This window comes from Meriones unguiculatus (genome assembly GCF_030254825.1).
Source record: "Meriones unguiculatus strain TT.TT164.6M chromosome 13 unlocalized genomic scaffold, Bangor_MerUng_6.1 Chr13_unordered_Scaffold_28, whole genome shotgun sequence".
Taxonomy (NCBI): Eukaryota; Metazoa; Chordata; class Mammalia; order Rodentia; family Muridae; genus Meriones; species Meriones unguiculatus.
In genome coordinates, this window is record NW_026843644.1 from 8,948,867 (window position 1) to 8,976,068 (window position 27,202).

The 27,202-nt window shown below is 37.3% G+C and overlaps 1 protein-coding gene and 1 non-coding gene across 2 annotated transcripts in view; both read right to left on the reverse strand.

Moving 5' to 3' along the window:
• Positions 1 to 303: 303 nt before the first annotated feature.
• The window catches only part of LOC132650732 (vomeronasal type-2 receptor 26-like), a 42,521-nt gene continuing 15,622 nt past the window's right edge, over positions 304 to 27,202 (reverse strand). The window contains exons 3-7 of the mRNA XM_060376068.1: positions 25,693 to 25,976; positions 23,609 to 24,450; positions 18,756 to 18,983; positions 9,417 to 9,540; positions 304 to 1,202 (exon numbers count right to left, since the gene is read on the reverse strand). Of these exons, the coding sequence (XP_060232051.1) occupies positions 304 to 1,202; positions 9,417 to 9,540; positions 18,756 to 18,983; positions 23,609 to 24,450; positions 25,693 to 25,976 (2,377 nt within the window). The remainder of the gene's footprint in view (positions 1,203 to 9,416; positions 9,541 to 18,755; positions 18,984 to 23,608; positions 24,451 to 25,692; positions 25,977 to 27,202) is intronic.
• LOC132650738 (U6 spliceosomal RNA) lies at positions 17,685 to 17,791 on the reverse strand. The gene has a single exon (XR_009588891.1). It is a non-coding gene; the product is annotated as a U6 spliceosomal RNA (small nuclear RNA).

Consider the following 27,202-nt stretch of genomic DNA (forward strand, 5'->3'; position numbering starts at 1 on the left):
AGAAGACATATTTAGTTCTTGTACTATTTATCTCAGTTACTGTCATGAAATTACATTTGGAATATTTATTTTGTTTATAAATTAAATTCATAATTAACATGCATAACATACTAAAATTTTAGCCGCAGCTTTTCTTCTGAAATAAAATGTCTGTGATTATGAGACAAAGTGAGGGGCTCTTATTTTTGTTTAAATATACATTTCAGAAAAAAGTTTCTGAAAAGTAGGGAAATACTTTATTTTTAGTATACTAATGAGTTTTATTAGAGAAACCAATGCATGAAAATGATCAGTTTTTGTATTCTATTTTTTGTTTTTCAAACATCTCAATGAGTTTTTATCAGGTTTTAAGAGAATAATGTAGCACTTTGGGAAAAAGATGCACCCCAGTAGCCCTGCACTGGAGGCCAAGATGGAGAAGACCTCCACAGCCACCATGGCTTTGCCCTTGGTGCTCAGGTAGACTGGGATGAAGGTGACCCAGACACTGCAAAACACCAGCATGCTAAATGTCAGGAACTTGGCCTCATTGAATGTGTCAGGCAGGTTCCTCACCAGAAAAGCCACAGTGAAGCTGCCTAGGGCCAGGGTCCCTAAATAGGACAGCACACAGTAGAAAGCCGTAACTGAGCCCTTGTTGCATAAAATGATGATATGATCATATTCAGAGTATGCATCTCTGTCAGTATAGGGAGGCGAGGTTCCCAGCCAGACTCCAGAGAGAATGAGTTGGATCAGGACACAGATAGGGATGACAGCATTATAGATACCAGAGACAAACAACCTTCTCATTGTTCTTCCTGGTTTCATGACCCTAAAGGCCAGAATTACAGTTATAGTTTTTGACAAAACAGTGGAAATAGCCAAGGTGAAGACAAGTGCAAATGTTATCTGTTGAAATATGCAGGAGGCTGTGTTTGGGTGGCCAATGAAGAGAAAGGAGCAGAGGAAGCAGAGTAGGATGGAGATGAGCAGTATGTAGCTGAGAGTCCGGTTATTGGCCTTAACAATGCCTGATTCTCGGTGTTTGAGAAAGATCCCCAGAACTGCAATTGTGCTGACAGAGAAGCAAAGAGCTGTGCAGGCCAGAGCTATGCCCAGAGGATCCTCAAAGGAAAGGAAGGTCACTGCTTTGGGCAGGCACTGGTTTCTCTCAGGGTTTGGGTACTCTTGAATTGGGCAAGGGATGCACTCCTGCTGATCTGTGTGGAGAAATTGGATCAACATTTCACCTTATATAAGTATCTATTGATTGCACATTTGATTCATAAAACTGCTTTCCAATGATGTGTGTAACGTAGTGTATTCTGCTTCATGTTACTGCCAAGGACATGAACTCTCTATAATTTGTATTTCTACTGTTTATCTTGTTTAATTAAAAATAAGCTTTCTGCTCAACAGCTTATCACTGTTTCTCTAGGGTAGTGAAATCTATTTTATTCATATTCAGATAAAATAATACTGTCAATTAAGCCTTCAAATGCTTTTATTATACTTTGAGATTCTAAGTATGTGTACATTGTATTTTGATGACATCGATGTATAAAAATGCACTTCCTTGTTTCCATCATCATGGATTCTTCTCATTTTTCTTCTTACTCACTGTTTCAGTGGTTATTTGTTAATCCCACTCCTATAATTTTTCTAAGGTAATATGGTGATAAGTTAGGTCCTATCTCCATGAACTATGGAACAGTTCTGATTTGGTGGTAAATATACAACACTTGCATCAACAAACACCGGCTATAAATTATTACCTATTCTAGCTGTGGAAGTTGCAAATAAATTTCTATAGTCTTTGTCATCCTTTGACTCAGGACAGGACTCTTTCTCTTTCATTATTAATTCCAGAATAATTCTGGGAATTGTTCTAATTTACACTCTTGTTCTTCCAGTAATATTCTGAAGACTAAAAAAATAACCTGCATGTCATAAATACCATAAATCTATTAAAATGTTAAATCAGAAAGGGAGAATGATACAGCCATTTTCACTGAAATTGCTGAGAGTCATGAAGCACAGTCGCTTGGTGCTATTCCACCAAAGCTGTGCAGATTGTTACAATCATTGTTCTTCTATATCTAACTTCTGTTTTATTTTTTTTTGTGTGTGTATGTGTTGCATTACTGTGGACTTTCTTCACAATGATTTAATTTCTGTTTTGTTCTACAGAAAAATTATGTCTGAGTATTTTTTAAAATTAGGCATTTTTAAATTAATTGTACTTTATTTACTTTGTAGCTTGGCTGTAGCCCCCATGCTCATACCCTCCACACCTTCCCACCCTTATTTCCTCCTATGCCCCTCTCCAAGTCTTCTGCTAGGGATGTCCTCCTCCCCTTCCCTCCAACCATAGCCTACCTAGTCTCATCAGAACTGGCTGCATTGTAAGGGGAACAGGGACTGTCTCTGACATAAACTCAGTGGCTGGCTCTTTGATCACCTCCCCTGAGTGGGGAGCAGCCTTACCAGACCATAGAGGAAGACAATGGATCCATTCCTGATGATACCTGAGTCTTATGAAAATACTAAACTTAACTTTATTAGTCCACTGTTTGCAAAACTTCTTTATGCCCTGGAGATTATTAAGCAGAGGTAGCCATATAGAGAGATGAGGCCATTATTTCAGGAGTTTTCTTGGGGTATGTGCCCCTAAACAGTATATTGGTGCAGGGTAAACAAAGGCAATATGTGATCCCTGAGAGGCCTGGAGATTCAGGTATCAATTTAATATGCTTTTATTATAGGCTTAGAGCTCCTGGAAAATGTAGCTCAAAGTTGGAAGGTCAAAGAGGGTACACTCCTTATGGAATGAAACTTAGTAAATAAGATAGATTGACTTAAATAAACTTTTTTCTACTGTGTAGCATAGATGATGATACATATAGTAAAAGTAGCTATTTATTTGTATTTGCTATGCATAAAAAGATCAGTTAAAATATTTTCTGTTTCTCTGGACTGCACTCATACTGTAAACAATTCCAACCTAAAAGCAGGCTCTTATATATTAAATGTGTTTTCTTTGAAGGAGACATTCTTGAGATTCCTTAAAGTAGAGTTATAGGGCTAAGAATGTTAATCAAATATGTTCTGTATGTACTTTTAAAATTGTAACTGAGCTTTTATCCCTGTAAAATGAAAAATCAAACACCTATCTTGTACCACTTGAATAATCATTCTTCTGTGTTTGTACTGTGAAACTTCTATAAACAAACAAGAGCCTTGTCAGCAATAAGTCAGAGCCAAAGAAATGTCTAAATTTTAGTAGTCAGCTTCTAGATTCCCCTAACCACCTCAGCTGACTAATTTCCTCTCCTCGCTGACCCCTGATCTGCTCTCTGGAGCACCCTGTAGACAAACACCTCTCCTTTCCATGCTCAGGATTGCCGCACAGAAAGGCTCCTGGAACAAACTCAGAGAATGAACTGCTAACAATAGAGCATGCATGGGACAGATCTGGGCTCCCTGCACATAAAGACCAAGTTGTGCAGCTTGGTCTTTATGGGGACACCTAACAGCAAGACTAAGGCTGCCTTGTGTAGCCTCAATAACAGAAGTTGTGCATAATCTTATTGCAACTTTAAATGCCAAGGCTGGTTGATATCCATGGGAGACTTCTATTTTTTTAAAGAAAGGTAGGAGGGGCACATTGGGTTGGGAGGGGAGGGGAGAGAGAGGGTCTGGGAGGAGAGGTGTGAGCAGAAGCTCGATAGTACACAAACAAATTAATAATATAATAGAAAGAAATAATAACATTGTAATAGAAGTGAATGAAACAGAAATAAAGAAATCAATACATAGAATTAACCAAAGGAAGAGCTGGCTCTTTCTGAAGATAAACAAAATTGACAGACCCATAGCTCAAGTAAATTAAAGAAAAAAAATAGAGTACTCAAATTAACAGAATCAGAATTTACAGAAAAACATTACTACATTACTAATAAAATTCAGAATATTCTAAGGAAATATTTTTAAAACATACTATATTCCAGTAAGCTTAAAAATGTGCATGAGATGGAAAAGTTTTAGATTTGCCCAAGCAACCATTATTCAAAGATGAATTCGACAAAAATTCAACAACCCAAATAGATCTAAACAGAACCATGAGGAAATTCAAAAGGTCACAAAAGGCTCCCACCAAAAAAGAAAAGAAGGATGAAAGATCAAGAAATGGAGAATTCAGTATGGTGGAGACAAGTGTGCCCCATATTTGAGGGGCAGAGATTCAGATTATCTGGGACCAGTGTATGGACAGGTGGTCAGATCCAGAGCATCAACTTTGCTGCTTTCTGATCTGGACAGGTCATCCAGGGAATGGAGTTGATCTGATCTAGGCCCCCTGTGGCCATCTCATGGATCCAGGAGTAGTAAATTTTGGACCACCTACCCCTTCACATATTCCAGTGAGTTTGGATCCCCATATTTAGGGACTCTGTGCTCTAGCAGCCAGACTTCAGATCCCTCCTGCTCCCTGTGTGCCAGCTTCATGATTACTGGGAGAGCATCCCACCCACCAAGGCACTGTTCCTCTAGTCACCCCATGGACAGCAGGTGAACAATAGAATTTCAGAGATCCCAGATCCAAGAAGACAGATCTCAGAGGAATCTGAGTACAGGGAACATAGTTTGTGGCAGGCCTGTAAGTGGCAGCCCAGCTTTATTCTGAGGAATCCCAGGGATGCCACCTGGGGCATCTGCACCTTGATAATGATGAATAACAGTACCTGCACCCCAAAATTCAGGGTTCCAGTGCATGCACACCCCTGTCCTTCAATTCACCAGTCTCTACACATTTACACTGCCCTGTGCCTTGCCCTTCAAGATGCTGTCATCTGAACCATCAGCACCCATTCTTGAGCCACTGCACATTTGTCATCTTCCTGAATACTACTCTAAACTCCAAAAACTGGAGGATCCATTCTTTGGTGCAGTTTCCAGGAAAAAAAAAACAGGTAAGGCTACAGACAACCAGATGGCTAAAGGCCAGCATAGAAACACAGTCAACAAAAACTGAGACATCCTGGCTCCACCAGAACCCACCCCTGAGAGCAATGGATATTCTAATACAGCTGAAACACAGAAAAAGGACATTAAATCTATGTTTATGCAGTTATTAGAGACATATAAAGAGGAAAATAACAAATATCTCACAGAAATACAGGGAAAGACAAGGCAAACAAAGGGTTCCAGTGCATGCACACCCCTCTCCTTCAATTCACCAGCCCCTACATGTTTATGTGTCCATACAGTGCCCTGTGCCTTCCCCTTCAAGATACTGTCATTCTTTGTATCTTAAGATGCACCCATTCTTGAGCCACTGCACATTTGACATCTTCCTGAATACTACTCTAAACTCCAAAGACAGGAGGATCCAGTCTTTGATGCAGTTTCCAGTAAGAAACAGGTAAGGCTACAGACAACCAGATGGCTAAAGGCCAATAGAGAAACACAGTCAACAAAAACTGGGACATCATGGCTCCACCAGAATCCACCCCTGAGAGCAATGGATATTCTACTACAGCTGAAACACAGAAAAGGGACATTAAATCTATGTTCATGCAGTTATTAAAGACATATAAAGAGGAAAAGAACAAATGTCTCACAGAAATACAAGGAAAGACAAGGCAAACAGAGAGGCCATCATAGACAAGAAACCACAGTTAAACAGGAGAAGTGAATTATTAAAATCATTCAATTCTTGAAAATGGAATTTGAATAAATAAGAAAACACACAGAAAACCCTGGAGATGGACCACGTAGAGAAGAAATCAAGTACCACAGAGATAAGCATCACCCACAAAATATAAGAAATGGAGGAGAGAATCTCAGGCATTGAAGATACAATTGAAGAAAGCGATCTATCTCTCAAAGAAAACATAACAATCAGAAAAGTTCAAGGACTCCATGAAAATGTGAAACCCAAAAACAATAGGAATAGACTAAACAGATTATTCCAGACTCCAAGGTGCAGAATATATTTTTAATAACAGCAGAAGAAAATTTCTCCAACCTAAAGAAAGAGATAACCTTAAACATCCAAGAGGCTTACAGTACACCAAATAGAGTAGATCAGAAAAGAAAATCCTTTTGCCATAAAATAATCAAAACAATAAATCTACATAATGAAGAAAAAATATCAAAAGCAGCAAAGGAAAAAGATCAAGTGACATAGAAAGGCAGACCTATCAGAATCACACCAGACTTTCCAACAAAGTTTATGAAACCCAGAAGGGCCTGGGAGAATGTCATGTAAATGCAAAGAATTCACACATGCCAAAGCAGACTACTGTACTAAGCAAAACTTACAATCAACACAGATGGAGGAAAGAAGATATTCCATGACAAAACTAAATTAAAACAATGTCTAAGCACTCTCACTGACTGTGAGAAGCTACTAGAAGGAAAACTCCAACCCATTGAGATCAACTACAACCACAAAACACACAATATAGATAACACCAGAAAAAAATCAAAACAAGCACACAAACACACTATCTGCAATAACACCACAATAAAAGGAACTGAAATTCATTGATGACTAGTATCTCGCAACATCAATGGAGTCAGTAATCCAATAAAAATACACGTGCTAACAGAATAGTTATGGAAACAAGATTAAACATTCTGCTGCATACAATAAACACACTTCAGTCCCAAAGATAGACACTACCTTAGAGTAAAGTGATAGAAAAAGGTTTTCCAATCAAATGGACCCAAGGAGCAAGTGGCAGTACCATCTTAATACCTAATAAAACAGTCTTCCAACCAAAATTAATCAAAAGAGAAGTGAAGGATACTTTGTCCTCATTATAGAAAAATCCACAAGGACAACAATATCTTGAACAGCTATGCCCAAAATGGTAGGGCACCTGCATTTGTAAAAGAAACATTATTAAAGCTTCAATCACGTATCAGTCCCAAAACAGAAATAATAGTATCCTTCAACACCTCACTCTCACCAAGTGACAGATCATTGTCACAGAAGCTAAACAGCGAAATAATGAAACTTACATAGGTCATGAATCAAATACCTAATAGAAGTCCTCAGAAATTTTCACCCAGACACAAATATGCCTTCTTCTCTGCAAATCAAGGAACTTTCTCCAAAACTGAACATATATTCAGGCACAAAGCAACACTTAACATATACAATAAGACTGAAACAATTCCTTGGATCCAATTACACCACCATGTTCTAAATCTGGACCTCAACAATGACAGAAAGAGCAAAATGCCTACACATACACATGAAACCTGATCAACTCAATAACAGGTGTCATGGAAGAAATAAATAATGTAATTAAAGATTTCTTAAAATTCAGTGAAAATTAAGGCACAACATGCCCAAACTTATGGGACACAATGAAAGCAGTACTAAGAGGAAAATTCATAGCACTAAGTGCCTTCATATAAGAATTTGAGACATCACTTACAAGCAACCTAATGACACAACTGTAAAACCTAGAAAATAACAACTAGATATAGACAAGGGCCAAAAGGAGTAGAGGGCTGGAAATAATCAAATTAAGTGCTGAAATCAACATAATAGAAATAAAATGATTCAAAGAATTAACAAAACCAGGGCTGGTTCTTTGAGAATATAATCCAGAGAGACAAACTTTTAGCCAAAGTAACTAAAAGGCAGAAAAACAGTATCCAAATGAACAAAATAAAAAACAAAAAGGGTGATATAAGGACAGAAACCGAGGAAACCAAAGGAATCATTAGGTCTTACTTCAAAAGTCTATACATCACATAATATATATATATATATACACATACATACATACATACATACATAATTGGACAATTGTCTTGATAGATTCCACTTACCAAAGTTAAATCAAGATCAGGTAAATAAAATGTCCTCTCTGCCCTAAGGAAACAGAGGAAGTCATCAAAAGTCCCTATACAAAAAAGCCCAGGGCCAGATAGTTTCAGCTCAGAATTTGACCAGACCTTCAAAGAAGAGTAATACCAATACTCTTCAAACTATCTCACAAAAAATAAACAGAAGGAACATTAACAAATTAATTCTATGAAGCCACAGTCACGTCACTGTCAAGACCCAAGGAAGACACGAACTTCAGACCAATTTCCCTCATGAACACTGACACAAAAATACTCAGTAAAATACTCACAAACCAAATACAAGAACACATAGAAGATATCATCTACAACTATAACATAGGCTTTATCCCAGGCATGAAGGTGTTGTTAGGTGTATAGAAATCCATAACTTTAATCCACCTCATAAACAAAGGGAAGGAAAAGAATCACATGATCATTTTCATAGAAGCCAAAAATCCAACACCTGTTCATGTATAAAATTTTGGAGACATCAGAGACACAAAGCACATACCTAAACACAGTAAAGTCAATATACAGCAACCCTATAGCCAACATTAACCTAAACAGGGAGATCCCACTGAAATCAGGGACAAGACAAGGACGCCTGCTCTCTCTATATCTTTTTAACATAGGAATTGAAGTCATGTGTCACTCTGCAAGGAATTTAACCTATGATAGTATTAGATCTCAGAATATAAAGAATATTTAAATTTTCAACATTTGATAATTTGCAATAATACATAAAAATCTGTTTGTATTATGGTTGTCTAAGGATTGGTCTTTTTAAATATAATATATAGTAGATTCTCATCATTATATTAATGTATTTTCCTTCTGACTTTTTTTCGTAAAAATTTTCATTTAAAAAATAATATAATTACCTCACTATGCCCTTCTTTTTGATCACTCTAAACCTTCTCCCACACCCACCTTATATTTATTCTCTCTCAAATCGTTGGGGTCTTTTCTCATTAAATGTATTTGTGTCTTTGTGTGTGTGTTTGTATATAAATATGCAACCTGCTCATTCGATATGATGTTACTTATATATGTTATCACACATTTGACCACAACCCTAAACAAGCAGCCATATTTTAATTTACAAAGACTTGCTTTTTCTATTGTTGATACTGAAAATGACAACTGTGTTGTAAATGCAGTTCAGTTTCTTGTGCATTCAGAAACAATCAGACATGTACTTTTCCTGGAGTTATTTTGAGGCAAGAATCATTAGGTTTGTTAATCACAGAAATACAAATTGATCCTGGACAACTTTGGAGCTCACATGTAATGGGGAGCTCATAGCATGGAACACTGCAAGAACTGAGATGGCCATTCCATGCACCAAAAGGCAGGTTTATAAAGGTAGGGTGCATATGACACAATAGCACGAGAACTGCCACTCTAAACTTCACACATTGTGTGGCTTCAGCAATGATTAATAATGGATTCAGTGATGAGTGTTAGAGACATAGGGAACAGCACCATATTATGACTCCAAGGTCACTTCTTAACTTTCCCCATCTCCATTCCCAAGCATTTTGAGTAAAAGTATATTTTTCTACCTGTCTGGTTAGAAATGTGTTGCTCTGGACAAAATGCACAAGAAAAACAGCAGACCGGTCTTTCTTTTTGTAGAACTTTCCAGAATCCTGGACCACAGCTCTGTGTACACACAGATTGAGGAATCTGAAAACAACACAGAAAAACTGGTTATGATATTCAACATCAGTTTAAAATAGTTTAGGATAAATTCATGTAACCTATAGAAATTGTATTTGTTTATGAGGAACTCTGAGGTTTTAATGTGAGAATGTAGAATGGAGATTTAAACTTACCACACTTTCCAATACTAAATGTTCAACATCCCTTTATGGTGACCAAAGTACAACTCACTACTGCCTCTCCTGTGTGAAATGTGTAGGGCATCAAGATACCCTCTTCTGTGAGGCAGTAATTCAGAACTCATTTTATTGTATGAATTTTGGGACAGTTGGATTTTAAGACAAGTATCCAATCATACTTGCCGCCAAGGACACTTATTTCTACCTTTATATTTCCTATCTTATAGTAACACCCATGCACTCTGATTCAGCTGCAAAAGGAAGTTCAATTTTCTCATGAAAATGATTTGGCCATTGGTGAATTGTAATATGTTACTGTGACTTTTACCCTTGACTCCCAATGGTAGAAATTGTTCTATGCCTTTCTTTTCAAACGTTAGTGGCATCATCAAATGGGACTTTCACCAGTTGCATTCTTAATCACATAACTAATAAAAATCTAATGCAATTTTAGTTTGTTACAGGTTAGAAATTTTGTAGGACAGGAAATATTTCGATCTTAGACCTCTTTTCCACCTTGGTTTGGATTCATTTTCTGTCTAATGAATATGTACATATTTTTTTAATGCAGTTTGTTCAGGAACCTTGAACAATCATCTGACCCTGGGGAAAGCCAGCCCACAGCTTAAATAGCCTCTGGGTAGCCAACCCCAGCGTGCCACGTGGGCAATGCAGATAGTTCCACATACATGGAAGCAAGCCAGATCCTCGGCCTTAGCCAAATGTGGAGTTGTTCGTGACAGAGAGCACTCACCATTGGGAAGGTGGAAGGCAGAACCAGCTCCATCTTTAAGGCGCGGCATTACGCAGCTCTCTACAGTTCTCCCATTTTGTTTTAGACTCATAAGGCAAGAGTAGAGGTCTGATCTCTACTCTACTCTCTGATATTAGAAATAAATTGGGACTTTGTACCGATGTTCATTTAGGTGTCATCCACCCAAAGAGCATCAGACCCGTCTGATACCTTTTTCTCAGAGGCAGGACCTGGGGCATCAACCCGCATGCAATCAGACATGCTCTTCTCTGGGTTGAAAGCGGCTGACCCTGAGTGCAGTGCTTAGCCTCGCATCCTGAGCATAACATTTTAGCTTTTTATGATAGCCAACCATGCTTGGGGAGACTGTCCTGCTTCAATGGCTGTAAAGGCCTGAATGGTCATGGCTGCATTACGCTGTTGTGAGACTCTAATCTTGCATATATACCACAGGCAAACCAAGGAGACCAACACCAGAAGGCCTGCTAACGCTCCCATGCCCGCCCATTCCTTCAGATGATTCATGGCTGCAGCAATCCATGTTGATAATCCTGTGGCTAGTCCTGCGTCCACTCTGGTAGAATTTACTGTGACAATGGCCACTCTCAGCTGCTCCATCGTAGTATCGAATTCTCCAGTCCAATTACCTAAAATATAGCTCAACAATTGTTTAGACAAATTTGCAGCACAGGAAAAATTCTCATGTTATATGCTAGTGACTCAAAGTCCTGCATATCTTCATTGACAGCCAAGTTGAGCGATTTGCCATAGGGTATCAATTTGCCCCAGCACGAGGTCAATCCTCTGAGTGAACACCATCAAGCCTCCTTTTAGTTGAGCATTAATTCCTTTATGTACAACTAAGGCATGAGCTACATTGGCTAAATGATTGTTCAGGGTCTGAGCAGTCTGCCCGGTATGACTCATGGCTAATGCCGTGGTGGTAGCTCCAACAGCCGCCAATGAGATGGTAGTAACAATGGTGGCTGTAGTTCCAATATCCCTTTTCTGTCTGAAGAGAGTCATACCGTGAGGGGCATCAACGGGCACAGGCACCCAGTGAGGCATGCGAGTAACCAGGGCATACCTAAATTCACTAGCATTCCAGCATTGGGCAAAAAAGCAAGTATCATCACCACAATTACTTGGCTCTATCTGGCTAATAATGAATAAAAATGGGGGATATAAACAAACAGGTGTGGGCTTATAGGAAATCTTATGAGAAGCCTTAACCCCCTCATTGGAACATCCTGCATCAGTTCTAGAACTAGCAGTGGTGGTGTCCGAGGTCTGAGTAGGTTCAGGAGACCATTGCCCCCAGGGGCAATTTACATGCTCCATGTATATTGACTAACTCCATGTTTTTCTCCACTTTTGAAAGTCATTTAAGGTTCTTAAATTATTTTTTTCCTTTTTTTAAATTTTTCCTCAATTACACTTTATTCATTCTGCATCCCCCTATAAGCCCCTCTCTCCTCCCCTCCCAATCCCACCCTCCCTCCTCCCTCTGCATGCATGACACTCCCCAAGTCCACTGATAGGGGAGGTTCTCCTCTCCTTTCTGATCTTACTCCATCAGTTCACATCAAAAGTGGCTGAATTGTCCTCTACTATGGCCTGGCAAGGCTGATCCCCCCCAGACAGAGGTGATCAAAGAGCAGGCCAATCAGATTATGTCAGAGGCAGTCCCTCTTCACATTACTATGTAACCCTGGGCTAACTATGTAGCCCTGGGCTACATCTGTGCAGGGTTTCTGGGTTATCTCCATGAATAGTCCTTGGTTGGAGTATGAGTCTCTGGGAAGTTCGCTGTGTTTAAATTTTCTAGTTCTGTTGCTCTCCTTCTGGAGAACCTGTCCTCTCCAGCTCTTACTATTTCCCAGTTCTTACCTAAAATTCCATTCACTCTGCCCAACAGTTGCCAATCAGGCTCAGCATCTGCTTTGATAGTCTGAAGGGCAGAGGCTTTCAGAGGCCCTCTGTGGTAGGTTCCTAGGTTGTTTCCTGTTTTCTTCTTCTTCTGATGTCCATCCTCTTTGCCTTTCTGGATGGGGATTGGACATTTTAGTTAGGGTCCTCTCTCTTGCTTAGTTTCTTTAGATGCACAGGTTTTAGTGGGTTTGTCCTATGTTGTATGTCTATATGAGTGAGTATATACCATGTGTGTCTTTTTGCTTCTGGGACAACTCACTCAGGATGATCCTTTCCAGATCCCACCATTTACCTGCAAATTTCATGATTTCCTTATTTTTCATTGCTAAGTAATATTCCATTGTGTAGATGTACCACAATTTCTGCATCCATTCTTCAGTTGAGGGGCATCTGGGTTGTTTCCAGCTTCTGGCTATTACAAATAAAGCTGCTACAAACATGGTTGAGCAAATGTCCTTTTTGTGTACTTGAGCCTCTTTTGGATATATGCCCAGTAGTGGTATGGCTGGATCTTGAGGAAGCGCTATTCCTAGTTGTCTGAGAAAGCGCCAGATTGATTTCCAGAGTGGTTGTACAAGTTTACATTCCCACCAGCAGTGGAGAAGGGTTCCCCTTTCTCCACAACCTCTCCAGCATGTGTTGTCACTTGAGTTTTTGATCTTGGCCATTCTCATGGGTGTAAGGTGAAATCTCAGGGTTGTTTTGATTTGCATTTCCCTAATGGCTAGTGAGGTTGAGCATTTCTTTAAGTGCTTCTCTGCCATTCGGTATTCCTCTACAGAGAATTCTCTGTTTAGCTCTCTTCCCCATTTTTTAAGTAGATTACTTGGTTTGCTGCTTTTCAGCTTCTTTAGTTCTTTATATATACTGGATATGAGTCCTCTGTCAGGTAAAGGGTTGGTGAAGATTCTTTCCAAATCTGTAGGCAGTCGCTTTGTTTTGATGATGGTGTCCTTTGCTTTACAGAAGCTTTTCAGTTTCATGAGGTCCCATTTATTGACTGTTGCTCTTAGAGCTTGTGCTGTTGGTGTTCTGTTCAGGAAGTTTTCCCCTGTACCAATGAGTTCTAGGGTATTTCCCACTTTTTTTTCAAGCCGATTTAATGTGTCTGGTTTTATGTTGAGGTCTTTGATCCACTTGGACTTCAGTTTTGTGCAGGGTGACAAGTATGGATCTATTTTCATTTTTCTACATGTAGACATCCAGTTAGACCAGCACCATTTGTTGAAGATGCTATCTCTTTTCCATTGTATGGTTTTGGCATCTTTGTCAAAGATCAGGTGTCCATAAGTGTTTGGGTTTATTTCTGGGTCTTCTGTTCGGTTCCATTGATCCACCATTCTGTTTCTATGCCAGTACCATGCAGTTTTTAAAACTGTTGCTCTATAGTACAACTTAAGATCAGGAATGGAGATACCTCCGGAAGATCTTTTATTGTAGAGGATTGTTTTAGCAATCCTGGGTTTCTTGTTATTCCATATGAAGTTGAGAATTTTTCTTTCCAGGTCTGTAAAGAATTGTGTTGGTAATTTGATGGGCATTGCATTGAATCTGTAGATTGCTTTTGGTAAGATGGCCATTTTTACTATGTTAATCTTGCCAAGCCATGAGCATGGGAGATCTTTGCATCTTCTCATATCTTCTAATTCTTTCTTCAGAGATTTGAATTTTTTTACATACAAGTCTTTGACTTCCTTGGTTAGGGTTACTCCGAGGTACCTTATGTCATTTGTGGCTATTGTGAAGGGTGTTGTTTCCCTAATTTCTTTCTCAGCCCTTTTGTCTTTTGTATACAGGAGGGCTACTGATTTTTTTGAGTTAATTTTGTATCCGGCGGCCACTTTGCTGAAGATGTTTATCAGCTGTAGGAGTTCCCTGGTAGAGTTTTTGGGGTCACTCATGTATACTATCATATCATCTGCAAATAGTGATAATTTGACATCTTCCTTTCCAATTTGTATCACCTTGATCTCCTTTAACTGTCTTATTGCTCTAGCAAGGACTTCCAGAACTATGTTGAAGAGATATGGAGAGAGTGGGCAGCCTTGTCTTGTCCCTGATTTCAGTGGGATTGCTTTAAGTTTCTCTCCGTTCAGTTTGATGTTGGCTATAGGTTTGCTGTATATTGCCTTTACTATGTTTAGATATGTGCCTTGTATCCCTGATCTCTCCAATACTTTAAACATGAATGGTGTTGGATTTTGTCAAAGGCTTTTTCAGCATCTAGGGAGATTATCATGTGGTTTTTTTTCTTTCAATTTGTTAATATGGTGGATCACATTGATGGATTGCCATATATTGAACCACCCTTGCATACCTGGGATGAGGCCTAGTTGGTCATGGTGGATGATATCTTTAATGTCTTCTTGTATTCGGTTTGTGAGTATTTTGTTGAGTATTTTTACATCAATATTCATAAGGGAGATTGGCCTGAAGTTCTCTTTTTTGGTTGGGTCTTTGTGAGGTTTAGGTACCAAGGTGACTGTGGCTTCATAGAATGAGTTTGGTAATGTTGCTTCTGTTTCGATTTTGTGGAATAATTTGAAGAGAACTGGAGTTAGCTCTTTTTTGAATGTCTGGTAGAATTCTGCACTGAAACCATCAGGTCCTGGGCTTTTTTTGGATGGGAGACTTTCGATGACTGCTTCTATTTCCTTGGGGGATATAGGACTATTTAATTGATTTACCTGGTCCTCATTTAGCTTTGGTAAGTGGAATCAATCAAGAAAATTGTCCATTTCATTTAAATTTTCAAATTTTGTTTCGTATAGACTTTTGAAGTAAGTCCTAATGATTGCTTGGATTTCCTCAGTGTCTGTAGTTATGTCCCCCTTTTCATTTCTGATTTTGTTGATTTGGATGGTGTCTCGCTGCCTTTTAGTTAGCTTGGCTAAGGGTTTGTCTATCTTGTTGATTTTCTCAAAGAACCAGCTCTTGGTTTCATTGATTCTTTGAATTGTTTTATTTGTTTCTAATTGATTGATTTCAGCCCTGAGTTAGATTATTGCCAGCCGTCTGCTCCTTCTTGGTGTGTCTGCTTCTTCTTTTTCTAGGGTTTTTAAGTGAGCCATTAAGTTGCTTGAATGCGCCGTCTCAAATTTCTTCTTGAAGGCACTTAGTGCTATGAACTTTCCTCTTAGCACTGCTTTCATTGTGTCCCACAAGTTTGGGTATGTTGTGTCTTCATTTTCATTGAGTTCTAGGAAGATTTTAATTTCTTTCTTTATTTCTTCCCTGACCCAGCTGTCTTTTAGTAGCAAGTTGTTCAGTTTCCATGTATGTGTAGGCTTTTTGCTATTTCTGTTGTTACTGAGGTCCAGCTTTATTCCATGGTGATCAGACAGGATACAAGGGATTATTTCAATCTTCTTGTATCTGTTGAGGCTTGCTTTGTGACCAACTATGTGGTCTATTTTGGAGAAGGTTCCATGAGGTGCTGAGAAGAAGGTAAATTCTTTTGTGTTTGGGTGTAAAGTTCTGTAAATGTCTGTTAGGTCTATTTGATTCATGACCTCTATTAGAGATATTGTTTCTTTGTTTAGTTTCTGTTTTGTTGATCTGTCCTTTGTTGAGAGTGGGGTGTTGAAGTCTCCCACTATTAGTGTATTGGTATCTATGTGTGGTTTAAGTTTTATCAATGTTTCTTTCACAAATGTGGGTGCCCTTGTATTTGGGCATAGATGCTCAGGATTGTGATGTCTTCTTGGTGGAATTTTCGCTTGATGAGTATGAAGTGTCCTTCCCCATCTTTTTTGATTAATTTTGGTTGAAAGACTATTTTATCAGATATTAGAATGGCTATTCCTGCTTGCTTCTTGCATCCATTTGCTTGAAAAGCCGTCTTCCTTCCCTTTACCCTCAGGTAATGTCTATATTTGTGACTTAGGTGTGTTTCTTGTATACAACAGATTGCTGGGTTTTGTTTACGCATCCATTCTGTTAGTCTGTATCTTTTTATTGGAGAATTAAGTCCATTGATATTGAGAGAGAGTAATGACCAGTGGCTATTAGATCCTTTGAATTTGATGTTGGCTATGGTCATACAGTTGTGTCCTTGGTTGCTTTTTGTTTTACTGTAGTGGGGTTATTTATTTCCTGTGTTTTCTTGAATGTAGCTAGCTTTCTTGGGTTGTATTTTCCCTTCCAGTGTCTTCTGTAATGCTGGATTTGTTTGTAGGTATTTTTGAAATTTGTTTTTGTCATTGAATATCTTGTTTTCTCCGTCTATGAGGACTGAGAGTTTTGCAGGGTATAGTAGCCTGGGCTGACATCTGTGTTCTCTTAGGGTCTGCATGATATCTGTCCAGGCCCTTCTGGCTTTCATAGTCTCTGTTGAAAAGTCAGGTGTTATTCTAATGGGTTTGCCATTATATGTTACTTGGCCTTTTTCTCTTGCAGCTTTTAGTATTTTTTCTTTGTTCTGTATACTTACGGTTTTGATTATTATGTGGCGGGAGGATTTTCTTTTCTGGTCTAATTTATTGGGTGTTCTATAGGCCTCTTGTATTCTTATTGGCCTCTCCTTTAAGTTGGGGAAATTTTCTTCAGTGATTTTGTTAAAAATATTTTCTGGGTCTTGGTGCAGGGAATCTTCTTTTTCCTCTATTCCTATTATTCTTAGGTTTTGTCTTTTTATGTTGTCTTGAATTTCTTGGACGGTCTGTATCAGGAATTTTTTAGATTTCACATTTTCTTTGACAGATACATCTATTTCTTCCATTGTATCTTCTACACCTGAGATTCTTTCTTCCATTTCTTGTAGAGTATTGGTTATGCTAACCTCTGTAGTTCCTGCTTTCTTCCCTAAGTTCTTTCTCACCACACTTTCTTCCATTTTTTTTTTTAATTTTTCCAATTCTATCTTCAGGTCTTGAGCTATTTTGTTGGTTTCCTTCCCCTGTCTGACTGTATTTTCATGTTTTTATGTCAATTCCTTCAGCTGTTTGTTTGAACAATCCACTGTTTCTTTTATTTCATTCAGTAATTTAAGCATTTCCTCTCTAAAGGCCACATACTGTTTGACTGCAGCTTCTTCTATTTCTTTTCATATTTTATTTGTTTCCTCTGTTATCATCTTCTTGAGCATAGAAGTTAGGTCGTCTCCTTGAACTTCATTTATGCTGGGGTGTCTATTTGCCCCTGGATAACTGGGTTATGGAGATGCCATAATGCTCTGGCTTTTGTTGGTTGAACTTTTACGCTGTCCTCTACCCTTTGGGCTATCTTAGTTGTTTGAATTTAGTTTCTGGTTGTTCCTGGACTGTTGTAGTGGAGAGAATCCCTTTGGCAGGAAGATGGTTTTTAAAAATATGGAACGCTTCACGAATTTGTGTGTCATCCTTGTGCAGGGGCCATGCTAATCTTCTCTGTATCGTTCCAATTTTAGTATATGTCCTACTGAAGCGAGCACGAATATGTACATATTAACAGGAATATGTTTCTGGATAACTGGATCAGCTGTTAAGAGTGCATACAGCTCTTGCACTGAAATATGAGTTCATTTCCTGACACACATATTGGGAAGCTCATATACATTGTTTACAGAAATGTCTTGTGTCCAAATCCGTAATTTATTAATTATTTATGCTAGCTCACAACCTTGTAAAATTATTGATATGCTTGAGTATGAGTTGTGTAAATGGAAGGATGCTTGAGCATCAATCAGCTACCCTTTATAATTAACATGTGGAAATTTACATAAGTTTGTGTGCATGTGTGTGTTTACATATAAAAACACACATACATGCCTCTAACGATGAGCACTCAGTCATTCAATCACTGCATTATGAATGAACACAAACATCCAAATTCAATTCATCTAATTCTAGCTAAAGAATTATCTGACATCATGTGTACATTTGTATGTACATTTATATGTATATGTACATATACATATATGTAATTCTAAAGTATTGTTTCATTTCTGATTTAAAATCATCAAACATAACTAAAGACATGTTTTAGTATTTAACATGCTTGCCACATAAGCAGGGAAATGTGAATTTGATCATGATAAAATGATGGAAGAAATGTTGGGTGCAGAAAAATAGGCCTGTAATCCAAACTTTATGATCATGAAGACAGAGAGAAGGTATGTAATCCTGTCCACTGATTTCAGCAAAATCAGAAAGTAAAGGTTTCATAGAGATAAAAATAAAGTTGACAACTGAAGAAGAGAACCACAGTTGACTGGGACTTAAGAAGCACATGTGCTTATGTGCATGAACACCCACACACAAGCTCACAGTCACAATAGAGCTAAGAAATTAAAAATTCACAATTATTTTAAAAGTTCAAAGAATCATACCACAAACAATTTTTATAATACTTTCTAAATAATTCTCTTCATATTAAATATTGAAAAATTTCCAGACCTGTTTGAAGTTGCTTGGCCATTGAATCAGAACTTCATTGATGAAAAAGCCTTGATCTTGTGCACTCTTGAAGACAAACTCTCCCACTTTAAGTAGTAATACATTTCGAAAACTATATGCAATAAAGTTTTGTATATCATACATTTCCATAATATTCGTATTCTCATCAAAGCTTATTTCATCTCCAGCAGCATTTTTAAATTTAATTTTCCTCAGAAATGGATGCAGCTGAAGACAGACATCATATGAGTGAGTGGTCCACACAGATTACTGGCTGACTATAAAGAGAATTTCATTTTCCCTTTCTCTAACATGGCTTTCTTTTTGAAAGTGCTTACTTTGTTTATTTGTCTTCCCAGATGTTTAATGAGATTAAAATTATTCCCCATAGAAATAATGCAAGAGCTACTGAACACAAGTAGAAATATTGTCTATGAGATGAAAGATAGTATGGTGTGTAGCATGTCCTTAGTTGGAAAAAGTCATGTGTCTTTCTCCAGCACCAGAAAATAATATTTCCATTTAGAAGATGTAGATTTGAATAAGATCCAAAATGTTGGCACCCAGTGAACATGGTTACTAAGGCTTCGATTGTTGTGACTTCACAGCAAGTGAGAGGCCATGCTGTGGAATTGAAAATGCCAGTGTCAGATCACATCAGGAGTGATCTGATAGACTAAGATCAGAAGTAAGGAGAAGAGGACCTCTCCTATCAGTGGACTTGGGGAGGGGCATAAGTGAAGAACGGGGAGAGAACGTGGGATCGGGAGGGGAGAAGGGAGGGGCTTATGGGGAGATAAAAAGTGAACAAAGTGTAATTAATAATAAATAAATAAATAAAAAGAAAATGCCAGTGTCTATGCTTCACATCTGTACACAAGATATTTGAAGGAAAAGCCCAAACCAAAGGAAATAAACAACACCCAAAGAAACACAGAAAATCAATAACACCACTGTTACAAAAACAAAAGAAGACTAACAAACAAACTCACTGCAATAATAAAAATCAAAATAACAGGCACGAGCAATCATTAATATCACTCAATATCAATGGACTCAATTCCTCAATAAAAAGACACAAAATAAGAGAATGGATGCTTAAACAGGACTCATCAATCTGATGCATACAAAAAACACATCTTAAAAACAAAGGAGGACATTACCTCAGGGTGAAGAGCTGGAAATAGGTTTTTCAAAGAAACTGACCCAAGAAGCAAATTGAAAGAAGCCATTCTAATTAATAAAATAATAGTTTAAGTGAATTTATTCATAATAGATGAGAAAGGATACATATCATAACAAAAGGATACATATGATAGAAAAAATCCACCAAGATGATGTCTCAATTTTGAATATTTTGCTTCAAATACAAGGGCATCTACATTTGTAAAAGTAACATTACTAAAGCTTAAATGATACACTAATACGTCCACAGTAATAGTGGAATACTTCAAAACCCCACACTCACCAAAGAACAGGTCATGCAGACAGAAAAGAGAGAAACAAATTGACAGATGCAAGATCAAATGGTTTTAATGAACATGTACAGAAGTTTCACCCAGACAAAAAGAATATACCTTCTTTTCAGTACCTCACAGAAGCTTCTCCAAAATTGCTCATTGACTTGGTCAGAAAACAAGCCTCAACACGCACAAGAAAGTTAAAACAATCCTTTTATCTTATCAGACCACCATGGATTAAAGCTAGATTTCAATTACAATGGAAACAATAGAAAACCTAAAAAACAAAACAAACAAACAAAAAACTGAACAACTCAGTGACCACTGGGCAGTGGGTCAGGAAAGAAATAAATTAAAGATTTTCTAGTATTCAATGAAAATGAAGGGACAAAATGCCTAAACTTCTGAGACACAATGAAAGCAGTGCTAAGGTGAAGTTTCAATGCATTAAGTGCCTTCCTAAAAAGAATTAACAAATTATCATAGTAGCAATTTAAAAACACACGTAAAAGCTCTAGAACAGACAGAAGTAACCACATCCAAGAGGAGTTGACAGGAGGAAATAAACTCATGAATGAAATCATTATCATAGAAAAAATAGAAACAATACAAAGAATCAGTGAAACCAAGAGCTGTTTTTTGAGAACATGCAACAACTCTGGTTGCAGTAACAATGCAACAGAGTACCTAGACAAACTAACAAAAAGTCAGAAAGACTGTATCCAAATAAACAAAATCAGAAATGAAAAGGGGGAATAACTCCAAAGAATGATTAGATATTATTTCAAAAGACTGTATTCCACAAGCTTCAAAAAATCTAAAGGTAACAGAAGATTTTCCTAATAGATTTAACTTACCAAAGCTAAATCATGATCATTTAAGCACGTTAAAGAGTCCTATAACCCTATAAGGCTCTAAATAAGAAAACAGAAGCATTCATCAGAAGTCTACCAACCAAAAAAAAAAAAAATTCCAGAACCAGATGGCTTTAGCATGGAATTCTACCAGGCTTTCAAAGAAGAGCTCATACCAATACTTCAGAACTATTGAAAAAATCAAACAGAAGGAACATTGCCAAACTCATGCTATGGATCCACAGTCAGACTGGTACCTAAACCACACAAAGACCCAACAAAAAAAGGAAAGTTGAAATCTATTCCCCTTATGGACTTTGATGCAAAAATACTCAACAAGACACTGGTAAACCTAGTCCAAGACCACATCAAATACATTATCCACCATGATCAAGTAGGCATCATCCCAGGGATGCAGGGATGGATCAACATATTTAAATCCATCACTGTAATTCACTGAAAGAAAAAAATAAACATGCTCATCTCATTAGATGCAAAAAAAGAAAAAGAATGCCTTTGATAAAATTGAGCACCACTTCATGATAAAAGCCCTGTAAAGATACAAGGCCCATACATAAACATAATAAAGGTAATATACAACAATGTGATAGCCAAAATCAAATTAACTGGGAAGAAACTCGAAGCAATTACACTAAAGTCAGGGACAATACAAGGTTTTCCACTCTTTTCATAGCTTTTCAGTGTAGTACTTTAAGTTCTAGCTAGGGCAATAAGACAACTACAAAAGATCAAGGGGTCCAAATTGTTAAGGAAGAAGTCAAAATATCTCTATTCACAGATGATATACTAGTATATATAAGTGACTCACAAAATTTTTCCAGATATCTTCTAGAGTTGATAAACCCTCTTTAGTAAACTGGATGCTATAAAAATAACTCATAAAATTAATAGTACGCATCACTATAAATGATAAATGGGCTGAAAACAAAATTAGGGAAACAACATCCATCCTTTACAATAGTCAGAAATGATATAATATATCTTGGTGTAAGTACGCAAGCAACAGAAAGACCTCTATGACAAGAACTTCATGTCTCTAAAAAAAGAAACTGAAAAAGATATCAGAAGATGGAAAGATTGCCCATGCTCATGAATCGGTAGAATTAACATAGTAAAAATAGTCATCCTAATAAACAGCAATCTACAGATTCAGTGCAATTACTATCAAAATACCAACACAATTCCTTACAGACCTTGAAAAATCAATTCTCAATTTCATATGGAACACCAAAACAAAACAAAAAAAAAATAGAGAATAGCTAAAACTTTTTTATACAATAAAAGTACTTCAGGAGGTGTCTCCATTCCTGACTTGAAGTTGTACTACAGAGCAATAGTAATGAAATCTTATGGGACAAAAGGAAAGCAGTGCTAAGAGGAAGTTCCTAGCACAAAGTGCTGCCCGGAAGAAGTTTGAGATATCTCATACAAGCAATTTAACAACACATCTAAAATCCCTAGGAACAAACAAGCAGACACACACAAGAGGAGTAGACAATTGGAAATAATCAAACTCAGAGCTGTAATCAATGAATTAGAAACAAAGAAAACTATTCAAGGAATCAGTGAGACCCAGAGCTGGTTCTTTGAGAAAATCAAAAGATAGGCAAACCCTTAGGCAAACTAACTAAAAGGCAGAGAGAAACTATCCAAATCAGCAAAATCAGAAACTATAAAGGGGACATAGTGACAGATACTGAGGAAATCCAAACAATCATTAGGTCTTACTACAAAAGGCTATATGCCACAAAATTTGAAAACCTAAATGAAATGGAAAATTTTCTTGATAGATCCCATTTACCAAAATTAAATCAAGATCAGGTAAATAGATTAAATAGTCCTATATGTCCCAGGGAAATAGAAGCAGTCTCAAAAGTCTCCCTTACAAAAACACCTAGGGCCAGAGGGTTTCAGGGAAGAATTTTACAGACCTTCAAAAAGAGCTAACTGCAATTCTTTTCAAACTAGTCCACAAAATATAAGCAGAATGAACATTACCAAAGTCATTTTATGAAGCCACTGTCACCTTGATACCTAAATCTCACAAAGAACCAAAAAAAAGAGAACTTCAGACATATCTCTCTTATGAACATTGATGCCAAAATACTCAATAAAATACTTGCAAACTGAAACCCAGAATATATAAAAGATATTATACACCATGACCAAGTATGCTTCATCCTAGGCATTCAGGTTCAATAGACAGAAATCTATTATTGTAATCAATCATATAAAGAAACTGAAGGAGAAAAACCTCATGATCATCTTCTTAGATGATGAAAAAGCAATCGACAAAATCCCATTCATGTTTAACATGTTGGAGAGATCAGGGATACAAGGTACATCCCTAAACATAGTAAAGACAACATCAAACTAAATGGAGGGAAACTTAAACCCTTTTCCATTTAAACTTATACTCTTAATTATAATATGAAAATGTTTTATTGGCTTGACCAAAGTAAATTATTTACTAATAATGTAAGATCCTAAGCTTCTCCTGCTTATGAGTGAGGCTTACCTGCCATGGTAGAAGCCAGTCTGTGTTTCTGTCTTCCTTAGATTCTTTTTCAGGTTTTCTCAATAGCATTTTATGTAGGGCATGGGCCAGTGCATATACTGCACTCCAGATGGAATAGCTGGGCTCAGAAGTAGTTATCACATCATTTATTTTATCCTGAGTCTTTAAGGAAATATTCACTGGACAGGGTTTACAATTTCCACATAGTGAAGAAGGAGGTGAACAATTAAAATTGTCAATCCAGAATTTAGAGAAGCAAACATCTCCTGGGTAATGGGATGGTGTAAGGGCCTCAAGAAAGTGCTTGAAGCCAGGGATAGTTCTCTTCTTTAAAAAGGAGAAGCTTCCACTGAACAGGTTTATCATAGCATGCTTTTCATTTATTATAGACTCTAAGTATGTCGAGTGTGGCTTTGCGAAGATCCACACCTTCTTTCTGGTTAAAAAGATATGAATGTCTACACAGAAGAACAGCAAGTCATCTATATCACCATAAAATAAATGCACATTTACTCTTGTATGTTGGTTCAAGTTCCTCAAACCATAATCATATTTTACCCTATAATTCCACTTATCTGGGAGTTTTTCTGTAAAAGCCACACAGATATCTTCTGATACCATCTTTACTTTCAGGTCAGAGAGAAACTCCCTTCCTTTCTGATCATCAGACACAATGAGCCCCACCCACTTCCAGCCAAACTGGAGCAATAAAGAGATCAACCCTTGGGTTAGAGCTCTGTCTTTAGTAGACATTTGATAAAGGGATGGGAATGTATCTTTGTCACTAAGCATGGAATCAAATGGTCCATATGTGACCTGAAAAAGCAAAGAAAAATGTGATTCTGATTTTCAGGTATTTGGAATCATTACCCTGAGTGAGGAAGTGACTTCATTATTCAAATATGAGGGTTAAAGAACTGAATGTTGTTAAAATTGTCTTCTGTGAAATTAGTTTTTCTCTCATTCATGTGAGAGAAAAAGACTATAAACAGTCTTTTACAAATAGCATAGTAAAGCAGCCAATAAGTAAACAAGAAGCTGTTCACTGGCTCTGAAAGACCTGATAGATCTTTCTGGTTGCAATAACAATGCAACAGAGTATCTAATGTAGTGAAAGACTGCAGAAAGCATTAACAAGTGCTTTCTAGTCACATGACACCATGTTTCCCAGAACCTTCATCTTTAGGAAAGCAAATACAGAAAGAGACTAACAATGTTTTTAGAGATTCAGTTTCCTGAGTTAAAATGGTTCAAGTTGTGATGTCCTGGGGGCACATTGCCAGTGTTTGTTGAATCATTCTTCTCAATAGATTTGATAGAGACAAAACTAAGATAGATGTACATTATTGTGTTTTATTTTTTGTTACATTAGGTTAAAATACATTTACAAATTGTTTAACTGAGTAATAACAATGAGAGCTACCATGTGGGTTTTTAATCTTGATTTTGTTGACTCTTGTGCTCACCAAGTATTTTCTGTTTGTAGTGATGACTGCTGACAGATGCATTTCTTCAGTGTAGCCTGGCATGAGTCAATTGCAACAATATAGCTAAGTGGTTGGTCTCTGTGGGTGCTATTCTGAGATCTACTTTCCTGAATGAGATCATTAATTCCTTGAAAGATTTTCATCAGGGAGTGATGGCATTAAACATTGTTCCAAATTTAGTTACATGTCCTGGACTTTCTTTTTCCATATGTCAGGTATTGACAAACGTAGGAATTTTGAGATGTTTATATGCTAGATTGGCTAGGTAGGAATCTTTGCTGTAGAATTTGACTTATGATCAAATGCAGACTAGTATCTACAATACATCATCCATTGTTTGGAGATAGAATCATGGATACTACTAAATGATCTGCTTAGAAATTCCCAGAATTTGCTGTCTGTGCTATTCACCACACTCTGTCATCTGTTAACTATTGCTATATCAAAATAATTTGTTCACTGTTATTTGAAATCTGCCTGAATTAAACATAATCCACTTCTCTGTTTTCTTTTGTTTGTTTTGTTATAGTTCTTTTGATGGTTTGTTTGTTTCACTCAGGTCTAAGATGTGATTGTGCTTAAAAATATGTTTCTAACTTACTTGTGGGACATTGTAGAGCTCTGAAAGGGTTGCAATTGCAGCAGAAAATTCCGGCTTGTTTCCTGAAATGATTCCTAGAGCTTTGTGTTGAGTGTTGCACTTGTAGTTAGGGATATAATCACTCCTTCCAGACAGCCACATCAGAGGGCCCTCTAAGGTCATTTTGTTAGAATTAAAGGCATTGTAGATGTGAGGATCCAAGGTCATATTGGGAAGCAGGTTTGAATCCTTATTGATCTCTTCAATTGCAAAGTATAAGGTAAGCAAATATTGATAGTTTCTCCAAGTCACTCTAAACCAGAGGAACAGAACGATGAGTATTGTCAGTACATTTTTCTCAAAAAGTCTTTATCAAATACAGGAACCTAGAGGTCCTAGACTTTGACATTTCCTGTGACATGTAAATCTTGTGTGAATAAGCCCATGACAACCCAGGAACATCATAGAATGGCTCCTAAACTCTCAGAAGTTTAACTGTTTCTAATGTTTTTTGGTGTACATTGTGTGCATAAAATGTCACTTGTTTGTATCTTATAAGTACTGAATACATAGGTGCTTATGATGTTTCAGTGCATGGAAGCACTGGATTATGGAAGAGTCATTAAGGTGTTCACTAGGAATATAAGTAAGAGCTTGATAAACTTTTGTAATGATTCAATTTAATACTTACTTATGAAAATTCTAACAAGTTTTGTGCACTCCTAGTGTTAAAATGTCTCTTTGTGGTATAGACAGATGCCTGGGCATCTATCTATAGAAAGACCACTTTGAATACAAGCTAGCATCAGTTCTCAGTGCCCACAGGGTGGCCTTGGAAACATGTTTAGCTCCACTTCATATGATCCTTTCTGGCATCTTTGGGCACCAGGCACACCTGTGGTATTCACACATATATAAGAAGGTGAGCTCTCAAGTACATGAAATAAGAATAAATAAGCATGTGCAAAATAGTGCTCTTGGGTTTGAAAAATGATTGATATGTTATGACTAGTTGCTGCTCTTGTCGAAGACTGATTCAAGTCAGAGTAGCCAGTTTTAGGTTCAAATAGTGCATATCACCAGTTCTATGGGAACCATGTCCTCCACTGGCCTCTCAAGGGACCCTGCATACAAGTGGTACACATACAAACATGTAGGCAAGACACTCATAAACATAATTTAAAAACTAATAAATCTTTATAAAAATTCAAAAGGTAGTAAAAATAGTAATAAAGGAAAGGTGTTTCTCTAATCTTGCAGATTAAATGAATAAGTAGTTTCCTGCTTTTTTCAGGGGGAAAAAGCAAATTAAAATAGCATATAAAAGAGAGGAAAACCCCCAAATACATTAAGGCAGTACAAAAGTGCTCACAATGGGAGAAACTGGAACTTTGTTGCAGGTAGGTGAGTTGAACTGTGTCACACATAGCCTTCAGTGTTTCGGGATAGGTCCTCAGAAACTTGTTTTAAAGTCTGTGGTAGATAAGAGTCTGGGTGACTCCTACAGAGGGAGTTTAACAGAAATTA